The 22,882-nt window shown below is 38.4% G+C and overlaps 2 protein-coding genes across 2 annotated transcripts in view; one reads left to right on the top strand and one right to left on the bottom strand.

Annotated features, from left to right (window-relative positions):
* LOC121385141 (scavenger receptor cysteine-rich domain-containing group B protein-like) overlaps positions 1-22,882 on the bottom strand; it is an 80,450-nt gene that overhangs the window by 35,862 nt on the left and 21,706 nt on the right. Inside the window, exons 3-7 of the mRNA XM_041515678.1 lie at positions 21,848-21,985; positions 12,896-13,089; positions 12,284-12,423; positions 4,463-4,626; positions 1,983-2,133 (exon numbers count right to left, since the gene is read on the bottom strand). Coding sequence (XP_041371612.1) covers positions 1,983-2,133; positions 4,463-4,626; positions 12,284-12,423; positions 12,896-13,089; positions 21,848-21,985 — 787 coding nt within the window. The remainder of the gene's footprint in view (positions 1-1,982; positions 2,134-4,462; positions 4,627-12,283; positions 12,424-12,895; positions 13,090-21,847; positions 21,986-22,882) is intronic.
* Positions 7,457-9,330, top strand: LOC121385221. The gene is made up of 2 exons (XM_041515804.1): positions 7,457-7,726; positions 7,980-9,330. The coding sequence occupies exons 1-2, from the start codon at positions 7,457-7,459 to the stop codon at positions 8,469-8,471; spliced, it is 762 nt and encodes a 253-aa protein (XP_041371738.1). The 3' UTR covers positions 8,472-9,330.

The following is a 22,882-nucleotide window of genomic DNA, read 5'->3' as shown; positions in this document are numbered from 1 at the left end:
GCATACCCGGACCACCAACACATACTGACACTTTAGCAAATGAAAAACGCTTCTGTGGTTTTAGATGGAAAAGTCTACTTAATCAATAGTTTTACAGAACTATTTACAGTAATAAACCATGTCCATTACCATTTTAGGGGCGACAGGTAATATTCCACAATACCGGTATGTATGTTTGTGTCTAGACAGCGTCAATTAATTAGCTCATCTGGTTACCAATCAAACACACACCTGCCAATCAGGAATCACAGGTAGAAGCAACTAACAGCATAGACCAATTAACTAAGAAAACACTCCGTGTATCATTTCAGTACGTAGGTTAATGCATGGACAAAACATTTTTAATTATTTCGACTTATTGTGTAGTCACTTTGACAATGGTATTTTATTTTGTATTGAAAAATAATATATATATAGTGTTGGATATACTTATTGCTGGCTTACTGGGATGTGTATTATTACAGAACATTGCAATGTATGACTATTTATCATCCTGCAAAAATCAGGTAGATTGTGTTTCTCTCGTTCTAAGGCTCATTCCTGATGTTACGCGTTAAGTATTACGTAACCACCAGCTCGCCAGAGGGCGTACTCACTGAGATGGTACAAAATGGCTGCGCCCGTTATATATAATAGCCGTCACATTTAACTGTTTTATTAATTAACTATACGATTATACTTGTTGATATTAGGCAATAATGTGCATTATATATCGTTGAATATGCATACCAGGCCAAATGCCTTAATTGTCCCTTCCTTTAACGTGCACATTCTGAGCAAGCTGGTTTAGCGCATGCCTGTCTTGGCCACAGGTACAGGCCTCGGCCGGCTCCTCCGTCCAGGACAGGACGGATCATGGTGCCTCCCGTACCAGGTACGTGTGCTAACCCAAGACCTTTTATTGCATTTATTTCCATCATTCTACCTGCAAAATTAGTTATACTCCATGCAAAAACGGGTGCAGTGATTAGTTCGCAACCCTATATAGATATTTGGCAGTAAAACTTTGTTTTGTGTAACGACACCACTAGAGCACATTAATTTATTGATCATCAGCTATTGGATGTCAAACATATACAGGCATCGAAATAAGCATTGTGTCTAGTAACCCATTTACAGGTTACCACAAAATATAGTCCGGCTGAGTCTGGTAACCTATAGGTTTCCACAACTATATGAAAGTTAGAATTGAATTCCTGTTACTACTACGCGGTCGTTCTAAAATTGTAACGGTGCGTGCGAACATCGATACGAGAAACAAAATCTGGAAGTAAATTTATCTAGTGGGCGCTGCTTAAACGCGGATTGCCAAAATTGCTTTACAATTGCACAAGTGCGCACGAACATCGGTGCAATTTTGTACGAGAAAACAAAACGCGGACATAAATTCATTTAGTGGACGCTGCTTAAACGCGGAATGACTTGCGCGCGAACATCGATGCAATTCCTGACGAGAAAATGAAACGCAGAAGTCCTGAATGCATTGCCTGGTTTACGTTCGGAATCGAAACTACCATTCGTTGAAATTTTTTATCGAGAACGAAACACTGTTCTCGACTTTTCTAACATGTGGTAACCTCACGGTAACCTGAACGACCGTTCTCGACTTATTTCGATGCCTGCATATATGGCCATTTTGACACTGAGAGGAAACCCACCACCTTTTTTCCATTAGTAACAAGGGATCTTTTATACCACAGCCTTTGGTATACCGGTCGTGGTGCACCGTCTGGAACGAGAAATAGCCCAATGGGCCCACCGACGGAGATCGATCCCACACCGACCGCGCATCAAGCGAGCGCGTTACCATTGAGCTACGTCCCGCCCTGTTTGGCAGAAATGCTAGTATATCCAGATCCGGGGATTTTCGTTTAATTCTGGTAAAACCAGCCTGTCCCCTCACCACGGTAGAAATGGGAGCCCGTACGGCTATGCTATTAGAGAAGAACCCCGCTCGCTTAAAGGAGACAGAAACGACCTACCTCTCCATGCCCAATTGACGACATACAACCCTTGCCACTTCAGAATTTAAACCGCTGGTACAAATTGTTCCCCATTCACCATTTCGGAAAATCTGCAACCGCCCTACGTTAGGGGTGGATCCATTGATGAGTCGCAGGGCCGACGTGGGAACTGTAAGTGGGAAAAAGAACAAAAAACCACAAACAATCGCATGTGACCACGTAACAACGATAGACGTGTTTCAATCATACGTTTGGTCACTTGGTGTGATAAAACGAAGAGAAAATATACTGAGAAGCATAAATAACGCAATGGGTATTTCACCGATATTTTCTTATAGAAATATTAGGCATGCAGACAAATGACATACTAGTAACAACTGCAACTGAAAGAAAATATTGTTCAACAACTAGTTTTTTTGGCAATAAAACAGCAATTTTTTAACATTACTTACCATAGCATAATAAAAAAAAAACCCCAGAAAACACAAAACATTGTTACTTTTATAGGGAGTCGAGAGCAGGCAATACACATGCAAAACGATTTTCATTAGCAATGCTGTATTGTTGTAATAAACACACCAGTTATGCTTTTTGCTGAAAACTCATTTTATTTAAAAACAAAATCTGATTTGAACAAAATCCTCTTTCACTTACAATTATTACCAATATGTTATTTGTTCGCATGCTTAATATATGTGATTTGACATTTCTATAAGAGATTATTCAGTGAAATACACATTGCGTTATTTATGCCTCTCAGTATATATTACACATGGCTGTAGTGCTAGTAGATGTTGCATTGTTATCATTATTATTAGCATTATTAAAATTATTATTACTGTATATCTTCGCCTGTAAGTCGATCTCGACTATAAGTCGAGTCCCTAATTTCAAGCCCTGAAAACGTATTTTTTTATTGACCCGTTTACAAGTCGACCCATGAAAAACAACTTATAAATATTGAAGTATTTCTTATTTTCAGCACATGAGAACAATAATGTACAACATTTGAACAAAAGATAATTATTTTACAAACTTCGGTTTTCACGTTTTGTACATCGCAATCAAACTACATAGCATCAAAACGAAATATTACCTTAGTAGATAGTGAAAACTGTTTGACTGTTACCGTATGGCACCGTATGGCACTGTACAGCATGGTTTTGTGCACAGATAACAACTTTATTTATAAACACTGACGACAGATCACTACGATAAAAGTATTAAAACTGAAAGTATCACATGTTTTGCCGCCATAATAATACATGTAAGGAGGATAACTCTAGAAAGTACACTGGTTTTTGTACCAAATGATGTATGTCCCTATTGCTCTAGTGAACTGCAGAGATCAGTCTAAGCTCAGTAATATTCATGAAGTTAATCACCGACAAAATATTGTTTGAACAACCATTAATGTCAGTGACCAGATTTCAAAATAAACTCGGGCAACAGGTAGTTAGTTTTGTTTACATTTTTGCTATTAGTGATGACTGTTATTTTAACTAAGTGGACTGTTCTCTTGGTATGTGAGTGAGATCGCACGCCTTTTTGCATAACCAAAACCGTTCTAATGCCCCCCCCCAAAAAGGTTATAAAAAATAAATGTGTCAAATTAATATACGTACTTCAACAATAAAACTTGTAAAATAATCTCCAAAACGGTAATATTTTTGGGTGAAATTTTTTTACCCTCTTATAAGTCGACCCCCCAAGTTATAAAATAATTTTTGGGTGAAAACAAATCGACTTATAGGCGAAGATATACGGTACTATTATTATTATAATTATCAATATTATTATCATCATCATTGCCATTATCATTATAATAATAATTATTATTTAGAATACCATGGATGTGACACTTCGTCATTAAACTCATTATCATTATTATTATCGTAATCATCATCGTAATCATCATCATTTTTATTATCATCATTATGATTATTATTAACAATATCATTATCATGGTTATAACATGGGCGGATCCAGGAAATATTTTTAGGGGGGGACCAAAAAAGAAGGGCACATTGACTCGTCAAAAGGGCACCTTACTACAAGTTTTGATATTTACAATTAATATGAATTCCTACAGTTCCACGTCATAATATACTAGCAATAATGAAGTAAATTGGCGTCACTCGCGTTAGAACCTCAATGGGGCCCCATTGAGACTCAATAACACAGACACATATCTGCAAGCTTGCGCATGTACACGAAAATCTTGATTTCATTTATCTACAATATAATTATTGTTTACTTAAAAAAAAAAAAATTCTACAAACAAAAAGGGCACTTGGACATTTTGAGGGCACTTGAACAATTTTTTGGGGGGACGCGTCCCCCTGGTCCCCCCCCCCTTGGATCCGCCCATGTTATAATATTAATTATTATTATTATTCAAATTATTATTATTATTATTGTTGTTGTTGTTGTTGTTGTTATTGTTATTATTATTGTTGTTGTTGTTGTTGTTCTTCTTTTTCTTCTTATTTAGATACCTGGCTGTGGTCCTTTGTCTCCATTAAACTCAAATGTGAGCAGGTCATCTAACGGCACCTCGGTGGAGCTGGTCACAGCGGTCCCGTCCTTCAGCTTGATGTCAAAGTCTACAGCTGATGAGTCGATGTCAACCGTATTATTGATGCCCTGTCCTTTTAAATTTCTGTAAAACATCAGTATACACCAAAATACAGCAATGTACACTAATATACACAAGTATACACCAATATACAGCAATGTACACCAATATACATCAGTATACATCAATATACAGCAATGCACACCAATATACATCAGTATAGACCAGTATACAGCAATGCACACCAATATACATCAGTATACATCAATATACATCAGTATAGACCAATATACAGCAATGTACACCAATATACATCAGTATAGACCAATATACAGCAATGCACACAATATACAGCAATGCACACCAATATACATCAGTATAGACCAATATACAGCAATGCACACCAATATACAGCAATGCACACCAATATACATCAGTATAGACCAATATACAGCAATGCACACCAATATACATCAGTATAGACCAATATACAGCAATGCACACCAATATACATCAATATACAGCAATGCACACCAATATACATCAGTATAGACCAGTATGTACAGCAATGCACACCAATATACATCAGTATAGACCAAATTACAGCAATGCACACCAATATACATCAGTATAGACCAATATACAGCAATGCACACCAATATACATCAATATATAGCAATGCACACCAATATACATCAGTATACATCAATATACAGCAATGCACACCAATGTTACGGTTAGAGACGTAGTTTAGTAGCTTCTTTGGGTAGTTATGAATATGTATAATGTGTGACGTCACATCCGTCATCTCGTGCATTTTTAGATATGAAAAAATGGCTTGGACACGAGGACGTGATAAGAAATGTGAAGCTACGGGGGACATACAAAATGGTATGCATATAATTTGATAAGAACTCAGCGATTCACTGAGTATTAATTAATGTTGATGCAATGTAAACAAAATAGCACAAATTTATAAGTTAAGGTATTTGTTTAAAAAACATGTGCTTGCACTGTACTATTTATAGGGCAGACGAGCATGGCTGAGAAAGCATGTGCGTTGTTGACAGTTGGTAATGTTAATATTTGTACAAGAAATAAGACTAAATATGTTTATATTTCATTACGAAAACATTTTAGAATAATTAGATACAAATCTTGATATTAAAAACTTTATTGACAAAGTTTATTAAAAAGAAAACAAAAGACAATGTTTTGGGTCTCATACAATAGTTTATTTTTACTCTTTATACAATATAAGTTTGTTTATATATAGAACATTTACTTAACAAATCAATATACAGCTATGTACACAAATATACATCAGTATACACCAATATACAACTATGTACACCAATATGCATCAGTTATACACTAATATACAGTTATGTACACCAATATACGTCAGTATACACCAATACAGAGCAATGTACACCAATATACATCAGTATACACTAAAATACAAAATATGCACCAATATATATATCAGTATACATCAATATACAGCTATGCACACCAATATACATCAGTATACACCAGTATACAACAATGTACACAAATATACATCAGTATACACCAATGCACAGCTATGTACACTGATATACATCAGTATATACACCAATGTACATCAGTATGTACCAATATACAGCAATGTACTCCAATATACAATTAATACATCAGTATACACCAACATACATCAGTATACATAGTATACAACATTGTACTAGACCTGTCAACCCTCCCGGATTCCGCGGGAGTCTCCCGGTATTTGATCAAATCTCCTTTCCCCTGTGCGGGAGACAGTTTTTCCTGTTAAATAACATTTTTGTAAGCATAAAAAAAAATCGATCCTCTTTTGTCAAAATAACAGAAGGGAAGTAACTCTGCCTTTTTTTCTCATTCGGAAAATGTCGACTACTTTCGGCTTCTGAGAATGTAACAGGCCGAATTGTCCCGACTGTTTAACCTTTGCCGAAGTGAGAATTGTGGGATAGCCTATTTATATTGTTAAAAAAGCACATGGAGTTTATAAAATGACGTGTTATTATAATGTATGTTGTCATCGTAATGGCTACGAAGCGTGTTGCCGCTAATTCAACAGACTGTGTATTGACATTCAGTGTTGCCATATAAAAAAAACCAAACTATCCAATTTAGTTCTAATAACACCTCTGAATTGTAAAATGTCTTCCCACTGGATTACATAATGCAACTATGACGAATCTGAACTGCCAGACTCCCGAGTTGACAGCGATACACACGATGCATTTTAAAATCACATGTCACAGCAAGACAACGCAAAGACCACTTAGCTGTATAAACATACTTGTGTCAGTTAATTTTATATGTTTGTGCAGTAAAATGTTGGTTATAAGGGTACACTTCAAGAAATTATTTTTGTACAATTAAAAAATGTTGTGTTTGACATTGACATAAAGTTACTCACGGAAATGGGTATAATTCCGGTATATTTCACACGATGTCCCTAATGAGGTTTTACTTATGATTAATGAAAATACAATGTTTATTGCATCATTATAATGATTTTAAATAAGTACCGAATCCAGGATAAAACCCCACTGGAAAAAAACCCACCCAGACATAACCCCACTGGAAAAAACCCCACTCTGACATAACCCCATCAATAAATGAGAAAAATGGACAAAACCCCACTGTGACCATTTTACACATAAAACTGAAAAATATGAAATAAAGTTGAAATTTCTGTTTTGGAAGAATAAAATTATAAATAAAATTCACAAAATAGATTATGATAAAGAATAAAGTTTACATTTGTATTTTGATCAGTCAAGTGTTGCACTGATTGCATTGATCTCCATGACAAAGGATTATCTGAACTTTGTGATCAAGAGATTAAGGAGGCCAGGTTTTCTTCTAAGAGATCAAGGAAATCATGGATTTAGGGCTTCCCATTGTTGATTGGGTATGTCATAAATTCTACATCAGATGGACCCCTTATAAGGTTGAAGAATACTACGTCAGTATTCATTTCCTGAGAACTGTAAATACAACTATGGAAGTTATCAAGAACAACAAGGGTGGTCTCAAGCTAATTCACGAAGGCTACTTGTATACTAAGAGGTATGCCAGGAAGAATATTCGATGGGAGTGTTCCAGCAGAGCTGCATTTACTTGTAAAGGCGGTGTGACTTCAGACCTGGAGGTAATTATGTTATCATAACTAACTTGTATGTGTGTAGGTAGATAGATATTAATTTGACCACCTTTTCCCCAATACATGTTATATTTATGGTATGCACATGTATATGCTGTTTCTTTAAATTTAATATGCAACATTATTATTATTATTATTATTTTAGCATTGAAATGTATTCAAAATTAGTTACGGGCCGAGATTACCCAAGTCCAGGTAGATTTAAATTAAAGCCTGAATATTTGACTTTGTATCTTTCCAGATAAAGACCATCGTTAGTTTCACACAACATAGCCATGATCCACAGGATCAGTCTGTAGCAGTGGCAAAGCTGCGTTCAGCCATGAAGGAGCGTGCTGGCACATCACGTGGTACACTTACTCAGCTCCTAGTCGATTCCATCAGTGACACACCTGTAGATGTACGCGCAGAACTCGGTAAACCTGATCACATCAAACGTGCACTGCGTCGAGAACGGGCTAAACATATGCCCAAGAACCCCACTTCGCTCCGTGATCTCATGCTAGATGATGAATGGACCACTTCAAGTGATGGAGACAGATTTCTCATATATGACAACGGTGTGGATTCCTCTGATCGTATGTTAGTGTTCGGGACTGATGACGGATTACGTCACCTTGCCAGTTCTGAGTCATGGTTTATGGATGGAACATTCACTGTTGCTCCACTGTTGTTTACTCAGCTGTATGTGATTCGTGTTCCACTCGGTGAGTCAGCTGTGACGTGTGTGTAGGCCCTATGCATTTCTACCAAACAAGCACCAATCCACATATGAGGAACTATTCATATCAATTCAGGATCGCTGCAGCGAGCTAGGATTCCAGGCTGATCCTGTAACTGTCACCCTTGACTTTGAACAAGCTGTGATGAATGCAGTAATAACAACCTTTGGTCCACAAGTCAATGTTCATGGATGCTTCTACCATCTTACGCAGAGCACGTGGAGGAAAATACAGAGTCTCGGCCTTGTTCAACGCTATCGGGAAGAGAAGGATGTTAAGCTTTTCTGTGGTATGCTTGATGGACTGGCATTCCTACCAGTTAATGATGTACCAGAGGGGATGACCTATCTGCGTGACAACACCCCTGATGGGCTGGAACCCTTGCTCGTGTATTTTGACAGCACTTATGTGTCAGGATCTTATCTCCTTTTTCAGCCGCCTCAACGATCAGATGGATCTGTACCTCCTCTTCGTATGCGCCGTATTCCCCCTGCGTACGCACCATCCATCTGGAATGTGCACACCATCACATTGAAAGGTGGATCCAGAACCAATAACATATGTGAGGGGTGGAACAATTCCTTTGCGAAACTAGTTGGACATGCCCACCCAACCATCTGGAGAGCCATAGACAGCATTCGGAAGGATCAAACCCAGGCTGCTACTGCACGACTTATGGATGAGCGTGGTGAACGACCTGCAAAACGGGTACGACACCACATAAAGAAGCTGCAGACGAAGCTCCATAACCTCTGCACTGACAGACGGGATGACATCAAGTCCATTTCGGAAGTTCTGAAAGGCATCGGCCACTGTGTGAGGTGGAAGTAGGCTAGATTACACTTGTTTCAATAAAAAATAAATACTGTATATACGATTTTGTTATATACTCTTCAAAAGAAGAAACGCAAAACCACATTGTCGTAACATTTGGAGAATTGATTTAATTATTGAATGGTGAGTCCGATAATTACCAAATGTTGCAGGATTGTTCACAATTCACTCTAGTCCATTGTGAGTAAGTGATAGGACACACCACCAAGGTCAAGGTCATCTGGAGTCAATACCGGGTGTGGCCTCCGCGTGTGTTGACAACTGCCTGGCACCGCCTGCCCATTGAAGCAACCAGAGTACGGATGACGTCCCGGGGGATGGTGGCCCACTCGGCCTGCAAGGCTGCTGCCAGCTCGGGCAGGGTCTGGGGCTGTGGTTGTCGCTGTCGGAGGCGTCGGTCCGACTCGTCCCATAGATGCTCAATTGGGATCAAATCCGGTGATATCGATGGCCAAGGAAGGACATTAATGTTGTTGTTCTGTAGGAAAGCCGTTGTGAGACGTGCTGTGTGAGGCCTGGCGTTGTCATGTTGGAACACTGCGTTGGCGTTGGCCATAACTGGAACGATGTGTGGCCGGAGGATCTGGTCAATGTAGCCCTGTGCATTCAGGTTGCCCTGCACGTGGACCAGGTCAGTTCTGCCAGTGTGTGAGATGGCTGCCCACACCATGACACTACCCCCCGCCGAATCTGTCCACTTCCTGCACGCAGTTTGCCGCATAACGTTCACCACGACGCCTATACACGCGACATCTTCCATCATGACGTCGGAGCAGAAATCGGGACTCGTCACTGAACCACACCTGTCTCCATCGCAGTTGAGGCCATTGTCGATGAATCTGGCACCACTGCAGTCGGAGTCGACGGTGTTGTGGTGTTAAGATGACACCTCGAACTGGACGTCTGGCACGAATTCCTACCTCACGTAGGCGGTTCCGTACGGTCTGGTCGGATATCCTGCGCAAACCTGGTATTGCTGCGGCTGTGGAGGTGGCAGTAGTCAATCGTTCCCGAAGGTGGCGTACCCGGATGTAGCGGTCCTGCCCGGGGGTAGTGACCCGTGGTCGACCGGATCTAGGGAGGTCACGTGTTGATCCATGTTGCTGGTAACGGCCCCACAGTCTGGAGATGGTGCTTGGGGACACATGGAATGCCCTGGCAACGGCCGTTCTGGATTCGCCTGCGTCTAGTCGGCCGATGGCATTGTTTCTCTGCGGTTCACTGAGACGTGGCATGTCCTGGATTGTCAACTGTCGGCCAGATACAGAGGCCAGGCAAGCGAACACCCTGCACTTTTATACTGTCGGTGTTCATGTTGCACGTGCAGACAACGCACGTGCAGTGGTGACATGGTTTGCACGTGCCTGCGTTTTTACGAATATTCACATTTTGGAACTTTATTGTACAGTAGCTGCGTTTTATCGAATGTAACCGTGGGAATGTGTTTGGGACATGCAATGACCTTATATTCACAAAGCATGAACCGGTAGGAAACATAAAATCGGAGTTATAACCCATTTGTACCCTTTTGCGTTTCTTTTTTTGAAGAGTATATATTGAGATATATGAGTGGGGTTATGTCCGAGTGGGTTTTTTTCTGTGTGGGGTTATGTCCGAGTGGGGTTTTTTCCAGTGGGGTTTTATCCAGTGGGGTTTTTTCCGGGTGGGGTTTTGTCCGTTTACCTAAGTACCATGCCACCGTTCCTCATTATAGTAAAAACTGAATATTAATTTATAAGATTTATATAAATTTGTCTTTGGTACTTAGGTACACTAACCACAAATGATAATGTAACGCAACCTGTAAGGCTGTAAGTGTAATACCGTAAATGTACTAATTAAATTTTTTATTTCTTGTTAATGTTCTTAACATTTTTGAATAAATCATAATAATATTTAAACTTAATGCCAAGATCTAAGGTTAAGAAGTATATATGACATTATAAAGTATTCATATAACTTATTGTAATAATGTTTTTTTAAATCTTGCGATTTTGGGTTAAATTGTGTGAATTTAAAATATCTCCTGCTTTTTGACAAAATCTCCTGCTTTTTCAACACACACCTCCTGCTTTCTCTTGACTAAAGGTTGACAGGTCTGACTTCAATAAACATCAGTATACACTAATATACATGTATGGCATATTAAAACGTTGAAGATGAACGTAGATGGCTACAATTTAGTAATAAACACATACAAAGTTGATGACTAACATGGATAAACAACATATTAAAGTAACAGACCCTAGATTTTAAACACTTTATGGCACATTTTCAACACGTGAAAATTAACACTAAGTTTAGTTAATCTATAAACCTGTAACATATTTGGATAAAGTTGCAATTGAGTGAAGCATGAGTCTGTGACTTTGAAATGGTGAAATACCCTCTAAAAATGGAGTAAAACTCAACTCCATAACTAACTTCTCAGACTCACATGCGTTTTTAAAAACATGAGAACTGCATTTAGTGATATTAAAAACACCAGGATGACCAAAAAGACTTTGAATATACGGAAATGGATAATCTAACCAATCCAATCTAAGTAAAGTATGATTCCAGTTATCAAAAAACGGCTCCAATAGTAAAAAATATGCCTTAGTGTTTAAAAACTAGGGTATGTCCCTTTAATATTTAAAACCAGATATTACTTAGATTGTATTGTTTAGGTTATTCATTCCCATACATCCGAAGTGTTTCTAGTCATTCTGGTGTTCCTAATACAACGAAATGCATGTTTCAAAGTTTTAAAAATGCACGTACCTCTAAGAAGTAACGGTTATTGAGACGAGCTCTAGTCTATTTTTATGATATTTTCCGTTTCAATGTCACAGACTCGTTTCACTGTTGTATCTTATCAAAATGCGTTACAGTTTTACAGATTAACCAAACCTGGTGTCCAATGTGATGGGTTTAAACTAGGCTTGAAACTAGCGTGCACTGTCCTCACATACGTCGAAATAAGTGACAAACAAGGTATGTAACTCACCCGTCAGCTAAGAAGACTTTAGTGACGTCAATTGTGACTGCTCCTCCAGGAGAGCACGTGACCGTCAGCTTCGTGTCAAGGTCGGTGATGTATTTATCATTGTACTGCACGATCACAACCCTAGACCGGTCACTGGTTGCCTGTCAATAATAAAATAATATAAAGAAAGAAATGTTTTATTTAACGACGCACTCAACACATTTTATTTACGGTTATATGGTGCCAGACATATGGTTAAGGACCACACAGATACTGAGAGAGGAAACCCGCTGTCGCCACTTCATGGGCTACTCTTTTCCATTAGCAGTAAGGGATCTTTTATATGCACCATCCCACAAAGAGGGTAGTACATACCACAGCCTTTGATATACCAGTCGTGGTGCACTGGCTAGAACGAGAAATAGCCCAATGGGCCCAATGACAATGAAATAATATAAATGCAGTTCCATATTAGCTTTGGTGATATAGTGCCATGGTTGCGTGACATAACCTAAAGAGAGGAAACCCGCTGCATGTTTCCCCCAGAGTAGCAAGGGATCGTTTATATGCACCATCCCACAGAGAGAATAGTATATACCACGGAATTTGATATGCCAGTCGTGGTGCACTGACCTGGTCGGTGGTCACACTGCCACAGTCTGCGTCTGCTACGTTAAGAGCCAGTCCATTTTTGCCGGAGGGGAGATCAGCCGTCGCGAACGTGCACCCTGACGTCTCTTTCTGATCCTTGACGTAGACAACACCGTCGAAAGTTCCGAACGGATTCAACACGATCAAAATGGACGAGGTGGAACACGTTACTTGATCTGAGAAAAGAAACAAACGAGTTAAGTATCAGTATGGATACTGCGCCACCTCGACAAATAACTATTAATATAGAGAGCAAAATCCAATAGTCATATTAATATACAGCTCTACATGTAATAATTACATTAATATCAGGCTTCGAAATTCACGACCGCTCCACGGCATTTGCCGTACTGCCTTGTGCCTTTGCCGTGATGCCTCAAAAATACCAGTTACTTTACGGCTATGAATAACCTAGCCCGAGTACTCTGACTGTAAGAGAGCTAGACGGACATTTGGACATAAACACGCTCATGTCCAAATGTCCGTCTAGCTCTCTTACAGTCAGAGTACTCGGGCTATGAATAACCGTGCCCTTTTCATTACCTGCCGTGGTGCCCCTTTTGTGTATGTTTTTTTTTTTTAACTTGTATAATCCTAACTTTTATTTTAAAACATTAAACATGCACGAATTCGACGTTCCTGGGTAGTGTTTGTATACAGTTTCTTGGTCATGTATTATAATTGCACATCGAACGTAGCAAATGATAAATTACGGTTGAAAGGTACAGCGTTACGGAAAAAACCCCCACCGTAAATTGCCGAAAGTTTTAACGTCGTACATTTACGGAAAAAAACGTAAATAACCGAAAAAGAATCCCGAGGCAATTTTTTTTTTTCAAAATAGGCTAAACCATGCCTAGAAGAAAAAGAAGACCAAAGAAGACACAAATTGCCAAAACGTTTTCATTAGTTCAGGTAAAAATTATTATTATTATTATTAGCTATTTAAATGTCAGCTGCGTTCAACCAGACTGAGCGGAAAAACGTCCGCTAGACTGGTTTATGCGCTTCACAATAAACCAAATGGCCACGTTGAGAACCAATCAAATAGTTCACGAACGTTAGACAAACGTTTGCTGGCTGAACTTGGGGCTGTTGTTATCGATATTCTTCATGACAAATTTTGAAATTACAAAAAAAAAGTCTGTCCCATCATTCTATAAAAAATGTTTTTTGCTATTAATTTCAGTTTTGTTTGACGTAACAAGAAAAGTAAAAGTGTATTGGAAATAACAAAACAATACTAATTTTGTGTGCAATTTACAAATCAATCGGCTTAGAAATTAACAACTTGTAGTAAATTTCATAGTAATAAAAAAGGCGTTCTCTGTGGGACGGACTTATAGTTGTAATGTTTGTTAGCTTATTGAACGGACCTATGCTAAAATCACCCAAATTAATTTATTCCCAGTTAACTGAAACACTAAAATAAATGTGAACTGTTTAATGTTTGTGGTTATTCTTGTGGTTTATTTAAGTATTACCCATGCTCAGCAGTTGATAGGCCTATACACCACTGGCGTAGGAAGCGGGGAAGGGGGTACTTTGTAGCAGCATCGATGGTTTATATATTAATTTTATACGTGTGTCTGTGTGCCCAACCACCCCACTTTTTTTGTATCTTCCTACAGGCTACACCCGTGTATATTAACAAATTCTGGGTACTAGGCCTAAGCAGTAGCCAACAACGAACATTGTACCACGTCTTCTTCGAATGACCTTCACCTTTGCATGCGAAAAAAACGCGATGACTTGTAGTCTGTGCATGTGGTATCGAGAAATCCTTGATTGTTTTGTTGAGATCGCACGTTGTTGTTTTTGGAAAATAAACCTACAATGTATGAGATGACGAGTTACGATAATACCGTTTTACGATATATTTTCCTCTATAGGCCTACAGACTAGTAGTACAGTATTTAGCAGTTTGTAATAAAAGCCGTTTAATCGCCACACACGTTACCGTACTGTCATGCGATCTCGTGTGTCACCAAATACCGTGGTACCTAATAAGAGCACGTGTTAATGATTCCGATTTCAAACAAATTAGTTATGCTCATATCCATTCAACGTCCAGGCATGTCTAGTCTGGGTCCAGTCTCTAAGGGATGGTCCATAAATGTCAATGGTTTTCATAATCCTAACAATGTTAGGATTGGGTTTGACCCCCCTCCCCCCCTCCCCCCCCTCCCCTAATCCTAACATAAAAACATTGATATAATGTGTACGAAACATTGACCTTCGATGGACCGATGTTTTACCTGAAAAGCAATCCGAACATGGCTTTTACCCCCTCCCCCCCCTTCCGAACATTGTTCGGATTGTGAAGCACATCGATATTTATGGACCGTCCCTAACGCCATTGATTGGTCCAGGGCACGGCGTAAGGAGGAGCCAAAAAGTGGGGTGGGGGTGTATAAAAACCATCGCTGCTGCCCCCCCCCCCCCCCCCACGCACACCCCTCAACCTCCATTTAACACACACACACACACACACACACACAAATTAAAAATAATCCATAAATGCTGAAAACATACTTAAGAAAATAGGCCATGGTGTCCTCCGACAATGTTTACGTTTTTGTGGATACGGTCATATGACAGAATGGGATTTCCCTCCACATTTTTTATTCTATAATTAAATGGGTCATTTGGTTAATCTTGTTATTACAATCATGTTTGTTCGAGAAAAAGTTTAAATTATGGTGGATTTTTTTTATTATTGTTAAATATAGAATTTAGAACAAAAATAATATAAAGATTAAATTTTTAAAAACCTAAATGATTTGGTTTGAACATTTATTTATTTAATTATTTGTATTTCAAATAATTTAACTGTCACGGGGATTCTATAATTCCCGTAACTGAATAAAACACGATTATCAAAATATCTCTCCTATCGGTATATCTATTAGATCTCTCTGTAACAGGCTGTTAACCCTAGTATGGCTCGTCTCTAGGTATGATCAGAGATACGATCTTATATAAAGTATATATTATTATAGCACGTTAGTTCTCTAGAAACACAACAAAAACACAATACACTTTGGAATCTGTATTAATCTACGCTGACAAATGTACAGCCGTAGTAGTAAATTAATAACAGCAATAATAACAACCCAGAATTGATCACTTAATTAGTTAATCTCTAGGTGTCTAGTTACACAATATGCGAATCACTTCACCGTTACACCACACCCACACGTGTGATAATTGAGAAACGCTTACAGGAGAATTTAATTAATAAAGGAATTACAACACCATTCCTAACTGGTTAATTTTTAATTAACCCTAACTACTCATTCAGTAACCTTGTAACACAGAATTAATACTTATCACAATAAAGACAATAACCTACAGTTTACCCAGGTCGTCTAGGATGACTGGCTAAGCTTTATATTACCAAATACTCGTATAATGTTAGAACAAAAAGTCTACGATTTACTTCGTCAGATGACCGAAGACACTGTCTAAAGAATATTGGTATAATACAGTATTAAAATATTTAAAGTCACATCAATCACATCAAGGTTATACACAGAGCAGAAATGATATTTACCAAAGTCCAAACGGACTAACATTCCCAGGAAGCTTCCTAATTCGTTCTCCTAGATATCTCTAAATCCTAGCTATTTATTATAAATCAGAATTGGCCTCGGGGTACAAGGCGGTACCTCCCCCTATCATCTGATATTTCATCTCTACTAGCGTAGGTATATTTCTCTCTGATCGTCAGACTTACTGACGCCATCGTCGCCAAAATCACGGTTGTAAAACCCTCACTCGCAGAGGTATTACGTAACTACTCGCCACATGGCCTCCGCAGCTGGACTAAGTGCATATTGGAAGGTCCGATCGTGCGAAGTATTACGTAACAAGTTGCCCACCTGGGCTATGGGCAATAAAGTGCACACGGCCCTCTAACACAATTAAAATCGCCACAGGCGAAACAAATTTAAGAGCATGTTCCGTGACATTAACACTGAACATTTCATCCATTTTCCTAAAGCTTTGATTGTATTGTTCTGAAACGTAATACACATATTCTCTTGGTAGTCTCCACAAAATAATAAAGATGTCTAAACTTGTAAAAACGTTTTTTTTTTTTTTTTTTTTTTTTTTTTTTTTTTAAATTAATGAGATTGTAAAATTGAAATAGAAATCTTGATTGGTTAATTCTGAAACTTAGTACCTGTATTCTACAGTGATTCTCTGGAGATACCTTCACAAACTAATAGATAAAATTAACATATCTACTTTTATTATAGATTATTTTATTTTATTTCTTTAATGTTAAGACTTTAGCATAACTGTCCAGCCATTCAAATATAATTTTCTTTCAGTCATACTCCATCTGCTCAGATAGTCCGAAACCAGTGGACTGATCCATTACCTGCTGTAATGAGATGGAACAGCAGCAGTGTTTGTTCAAGGAGACCAGATACGTCATAATCTCTCTCCACCAAAGTTGTCTTTAAGGACACCACAAAAAAATTAAATTACTGTTTTGTTTAATGACACCACTACAATACTTTGATTTACTGATGAATGACCAATTTAACAGAATTACAGATAAAGGTTTTTTTCTGGTTAAATTGACTTCCTAAAAAAGACTGCCTTGGTGCCCTTTGAAAATGTATGAACGTAGCCTTTGTGCCTTTTAGATTAGCCTTGGTGCCCTTCATTTCCTAGATTTTTAAAGGCTATTATAGCCTGCCCTTTTAACACCGAATTTCGAGGCCTGTAATATACAGTGCAAAACTCAATATTCATATTAATATATAGCTCTACCTCATACAGTTACATTAGTACAGAGTGCAAAATCCAAGTCATATTAATATACAGCTCTACATGTAATAATTACATTAATATACAGTGCAAAACTCAATATTCATATTAATATACAGCTCTACCTCATACGATTACATTAATAAACAGTGCAAAATCCAAGTCATATTAATATACAGCTCTACCTCATACGATTACATTAATAAACAGTGCAAAATCCAAGTCATATTAATATACAGCTCTACCTCATACGATTACATTAATAAACAGTGCAAAATCCAAGTCATATTAATATACAGATCTACCTCATACGATTACATTAATAAACAGTGCAAAATCCAATATTCATATTAATATACAGCTCTACCTCATACGATTACATTAATAAACAGTGCAAAATCCAATAGTCATATTAATATACAGCTCTACCTCATACGATTACATTAATAAACAGTGCAAAATCCAATAGTCATATTAATATACAGCTCTACATGTAATAATTACATTAATAAACAGTGCAAAACTCAATATTCATATTAATATATAGCTCTACCTCATACAGTTACATTAGTACAGAGTGCAAAATCCAATAGTCATATTAATATACAGCTCTACCTCATACGATTACATTAATAAACAGTGCAAAATCCAATAGTCATATTAATATACAGCTCTACATGTAATAATTACATTAATATACAGTGCAAAACTCAATATTCATATTAATATATAGCTCTACCTCATACAGTTACATTAGTACAGAGTGCAAAATCCAAGTCATATTAATATACAGCTCTACATGTAATAATTACATTAATATACAGTGCAAAACTCAATATTCATATTAATATACAGCTCTACATGTAATAATTACATTAATATACAGTGCAAAACTCAATATTCATATTAATATACAGCTCTACATGTAATAATTACATTAATATACAGTGCAAAACTCAATATTCATATTAATATATAGCTCTACCTCATACGATTACATTAATAAACAGTGCAAAATCCAATAGTCATATTAATATACAGCTCTACCTCATACGATTACATTAATAAACAGTGCAAAATCCAAGTCATATTAATATACAGCTCTACATGTAATAATTACATTAATATACAGTGCAAAACTCAATATTCATATTAATATACAGCTCTACATGTAATAATTACATTAATATACAGTGCAAAACTCAATATTCATATTAATATACAGCTCTACATGTAATAATTACATTAATATACAGTGCAAAACTCAATATTCATATTAATATATAGCTCTACCTCATACGATTACATTAATAAACAGTGCAAAATCCAATAGTCATATTAATATACAGCTCTACCTCATACGATTACATTAATAAACAGTGCAAAATCCAATATTCATATTAATATACAGCTCTACCTCATACGATTACATTAATAAACAGTGCAAAATCCAAGTCATATTAATATACAGATCTACCTCATACGATTACATTAATAAACAGTGCAAAATCCAATAGTCATATTAATATACAGATCTATCTCAGATAATTATATTAATGCTTAGCAAAACCGCACATAATTACTATGTACAGAAATTAATATTGTAAGGTACAGTACATTATTTTAGAAGACTATGTACGGAAATGAATATTGTAAGTAAGGTACAGTACACTGTTTTAGAGGACTATGTACAGAAATGAATATTAGAGGACTATGTACAGAAATGAATATTGTAAGGTACAGTACACTGTTTTAGAGGACTATGTACAGAAATGAATATGTGTGTGTGTTTTATTACCCCAGCAGTCCGAGCTATGCCTTCGATGAGGAAAGACGTGTAGCTCTGCTCTCTCGAGTTGCCCCCTCCCCCCCCCCCCCCCCCCCCACACACACACACACCTGGGGGGACTTATTGCAAGCTACGGCTCTTTGTTGGAGTACCGCGTCGCTTACATTGGCTCACGTGACTTTGGTGTATGGCGACGCGGTGACGAACACGACGAAGAGGAAGGAGGAAACTTGCACCAGGGACGGCTCAGAGGGGACCTAAACTGGTGGCTCAACCGCTAGCAGCGGTCCTGTCTGCGTCACCACCCCCGCCCCTGGGACCCGACGAACCAGTGCCAGCCGACTCAGATACGTCTGAACAGACTGAGCCAGTGGAGCAGTCGACGCCACAGTTGGACACAGCGATCTGCGAGACTCCACGGCGTGCGTCTCCCGTTCCAACCCCTTCGAGGCGGTCGGCGTTGAGTCTCCCACCCCCGGGGGGCTCCGCCAAGACCCCTATGGATGGTGCTGCTGCGAAGCGGAAGGCCGTCACCCCACCGAGTAGTGACCAGCCAGCCAAAGCCCGGCCTTCCGCGACTGTCCGGGGAAGGGACGTCGCCTGGAGCCTAGCCATCTCCAAGATCAAGGGCCAGTACGCTCGATACTTGGTCGGGGACACCTCGGACACCAGCTCACTGCCGGGAGACATTCTTGAGGGCAACTTTAAGAAGTTTCCTGACGGAGTTGAGTGTGCCATCCACGCCATGGAACTACGAGACGGGAAGTTTGGACTTGTGGTGACGTCGCGCCGAGATGATCTCTACAGACTGGGTTTACTCTTCGAAGACATGGACAACTACACCGTCCACAGAGTACTGAAGATCATCGCCGGCGCCCATTATGTCGAGCTAGCTAAGACCTTGCTAGCCCACCGTTGGAGGAAACTGGTGCCACAGTTCAACGCCAAGCACTTCATCTCGTCCTCGTAGTCGCCAACCGTTCCAAGGGCTTAGTTGGACTTTAAAATTTTTGGCCGGCATTAAAAATTCAATTTAATTTAATTTAAAAAAAAAAAAATTGTATTTAATTAATTTTTTTGTAAACAGTCCGACGCACTTTATTTTGGCAGCCCGTCTAAATTGCTCAAATCACCTTAAAACCCTTTCGGTCGAGCACTCTAATTTTGTTCTTTGGACTTAAATTTTTGTCCAGACATGAGTAGTATGAATAAGCTCATTTTAACTTTAGGTCTTTGACCTAACTACTAAATTCGTATTCCAAATTCCGCCCACCTTAAACTCATCACCCACCCCCCCCCCCCCCCCCCCCCCCGGGCCCGGACCATATAGATCGGACTTTAAATAAACTTTTAGACCTCCGTTCAAAATTTTATGTCGAATTTTTTTTTTTTTTAATATTATTAAATAGTCCGATCCTCTCTTCTTTCTCTTATTTATTTTTGGGCTGTCCTCCTAAAATGCTCCAAATTATATAAATATTCAGCCGAGCAGTGAATTCTTTTTTTTTTTGGCTTGTAACATTTTATTGAATTTTTTTTTTTTAAATTCTATTAACTTTTTACTAATTCTTTACTAATTGCTATTTTTTAAATTCTGCCCATTTTCAACTCTATCCTCCCCACATCCCGAGTCAGGCCACCGATCTTATCGGAGGTCGGACTCTGGATGGACGTGTTCGAAACCCTAGTGGTATATGGACACATTAAATTGTTATCTATCTATCTATCTATCTAACCAGTAGTCACTCATAACGGGGAAATACAAATCATAATTTCTCACTGTGAAATTATCATGCATTGGTTTCACGTACACTACTATTGATCGATTTGACGCCAACAAACCAATCACGTTGTCGGTACTAAGCATGACGTCATCACGATTTGGCAAAGCACACATAATGACGTCACGTAGTTTAAAACGTTTGCGTTTACGGTTTTCTGGTTTCAGTGTTAAAGTTGTAATAAAATGATAGTTTAATGCAATTCATTATAGATTTTTTTTTTAGAGATTATATAGAACATTGGGTTTTGAAAATTATCTGTGAACTGTGAATAAAATACAAAGTTAAAGCAATACCCAGAACAGTAAATTAGTTTACGTCGTTTACATGGACGTGTAGCCGATATAGGCCATATCGAAAATAAAGTGTTTTTTTTAATTATTATTTTTTTTTTTAAGACAAACAAATCGCAGAGGTAATAATAGCTGAGACATATGGAAATTATTTCACTCGGGACATAAATTTGATAATAACTGGTAACTCGTTTATTATCCTCTATACATGTTACTCTCGGAATTACATTAGATTGAAAATCAACAGCCTTTCAGAGTGTGTAAATGCATGTAAAAGTAAACTCACATCGCTTGTTTTCACACTGGTTACCATACGAGTCTGCTGGACAGTAACAGGCCTTGCTTCCTCCATTGTTATAGCAGAGTCCGCCATCTGAGCCACACGAATCTGTGTCACTGGCACACGGAGATTGGCCCTTCTCACCTGTAAAGACAATTACAAATAAGTGTCACTGGTACACAGAGATTGGCTTTTCTCACCTGTAAGGACAATTACAAATAAGTGTCACTGGTACACAGAGATTGGCCCTTCTCACCTGTAAAGACCATTACAAATCAGTGTCACTGGTACACGGAAATTTGCCCTTCTCACCTGTAAAGACAATTACAAATCAGTGTCACTGGTACACAGAGATTTGCCCTTCTCACCTGTAAAGACAATTACAAATTAGTGTCACTGTAAATACAATTACGCATTAATGACCTTGACATGGTAAAACAGTTTTTGTGAGGTGGGGAAACAAATATTTTAGATAATAACCACTAGTACACACACGACACTGTATTTAACCAGATCATTCTTGAAAGGGGGCGCTGTCGGGTTTCTTCCTGTAGTTTGTGTATCAGTGGTGAATAAGCGAACTATTTGTTATCGGTGAACTCAGAAATGATCAGTGGAAAGGTATTTGGCATCAAACTTAGATTTGTTTTCTATTAGAGTGGGAATTTTTGTCTACCGTGTGGTAGGTATTCCGTGTTTTCGCTTGAGAGATATCTCTGTCTAGCTCTTGAACGACAGAGCACTCGGGCTAGCGCTATACAGTTATCTCTGGCTGAGATAGCGATCATAACCTTACAAATGTCCGTCTAACTCTCTAACGACAGTACTCGGGCTAGCTATACAGTTATCTCTGACTGAGAGAGCGATCATAACCGTACAAATGTCCGTCTAACTCTCTAACGACAGTACTCGGGTTAGTTATACAGTTATCTCTGGCTGAGATAGCGATCATAACCGTACAAATGTCCGTCTAACTCTCTAACGACAGTACTCGGGTTAGCTATACAGTTATCTCTGGCTGAGATAGCGATCATAACCGTA

Source organism: Gigantopelta aegis, chromosome 11 (assembly GCF_016097555.1).
Source record: "Gigantopelta aegis isolate Gae_Host chromosome 11, Gae_host_genome, whole genome shotgun sequence".
Lineage (NCBI taxonomy): Eukaryota > Metazoa > Mollusca > Gastropoda > Neomphalida > Peltospiridae > Gigantopelta > Gigantopelta aegis.
The sequence above is the reverse complement of the archived record's forward strand: the minus strand, read 5'-3'. Positions and strand labels throughout refer to the sequence as shown.

Excerpts from the sequence above, each read along its gene's own strand:
- LOC121385221 (XM_041515804.1), top strand. The coding sequence starts at position 7,457 with ATGGATTTAGGGCTTCCCATTGTTGATTGGGTATGTCATAAATTCTAC. Across the intron at positions 7,727-7,979 it reads GTGTGACTTCAGACCTGGAG|ATAAAGACCATCGTTAGTTT; the intron begins GTAATTATGTTA and ends GTATCTTTCCAG.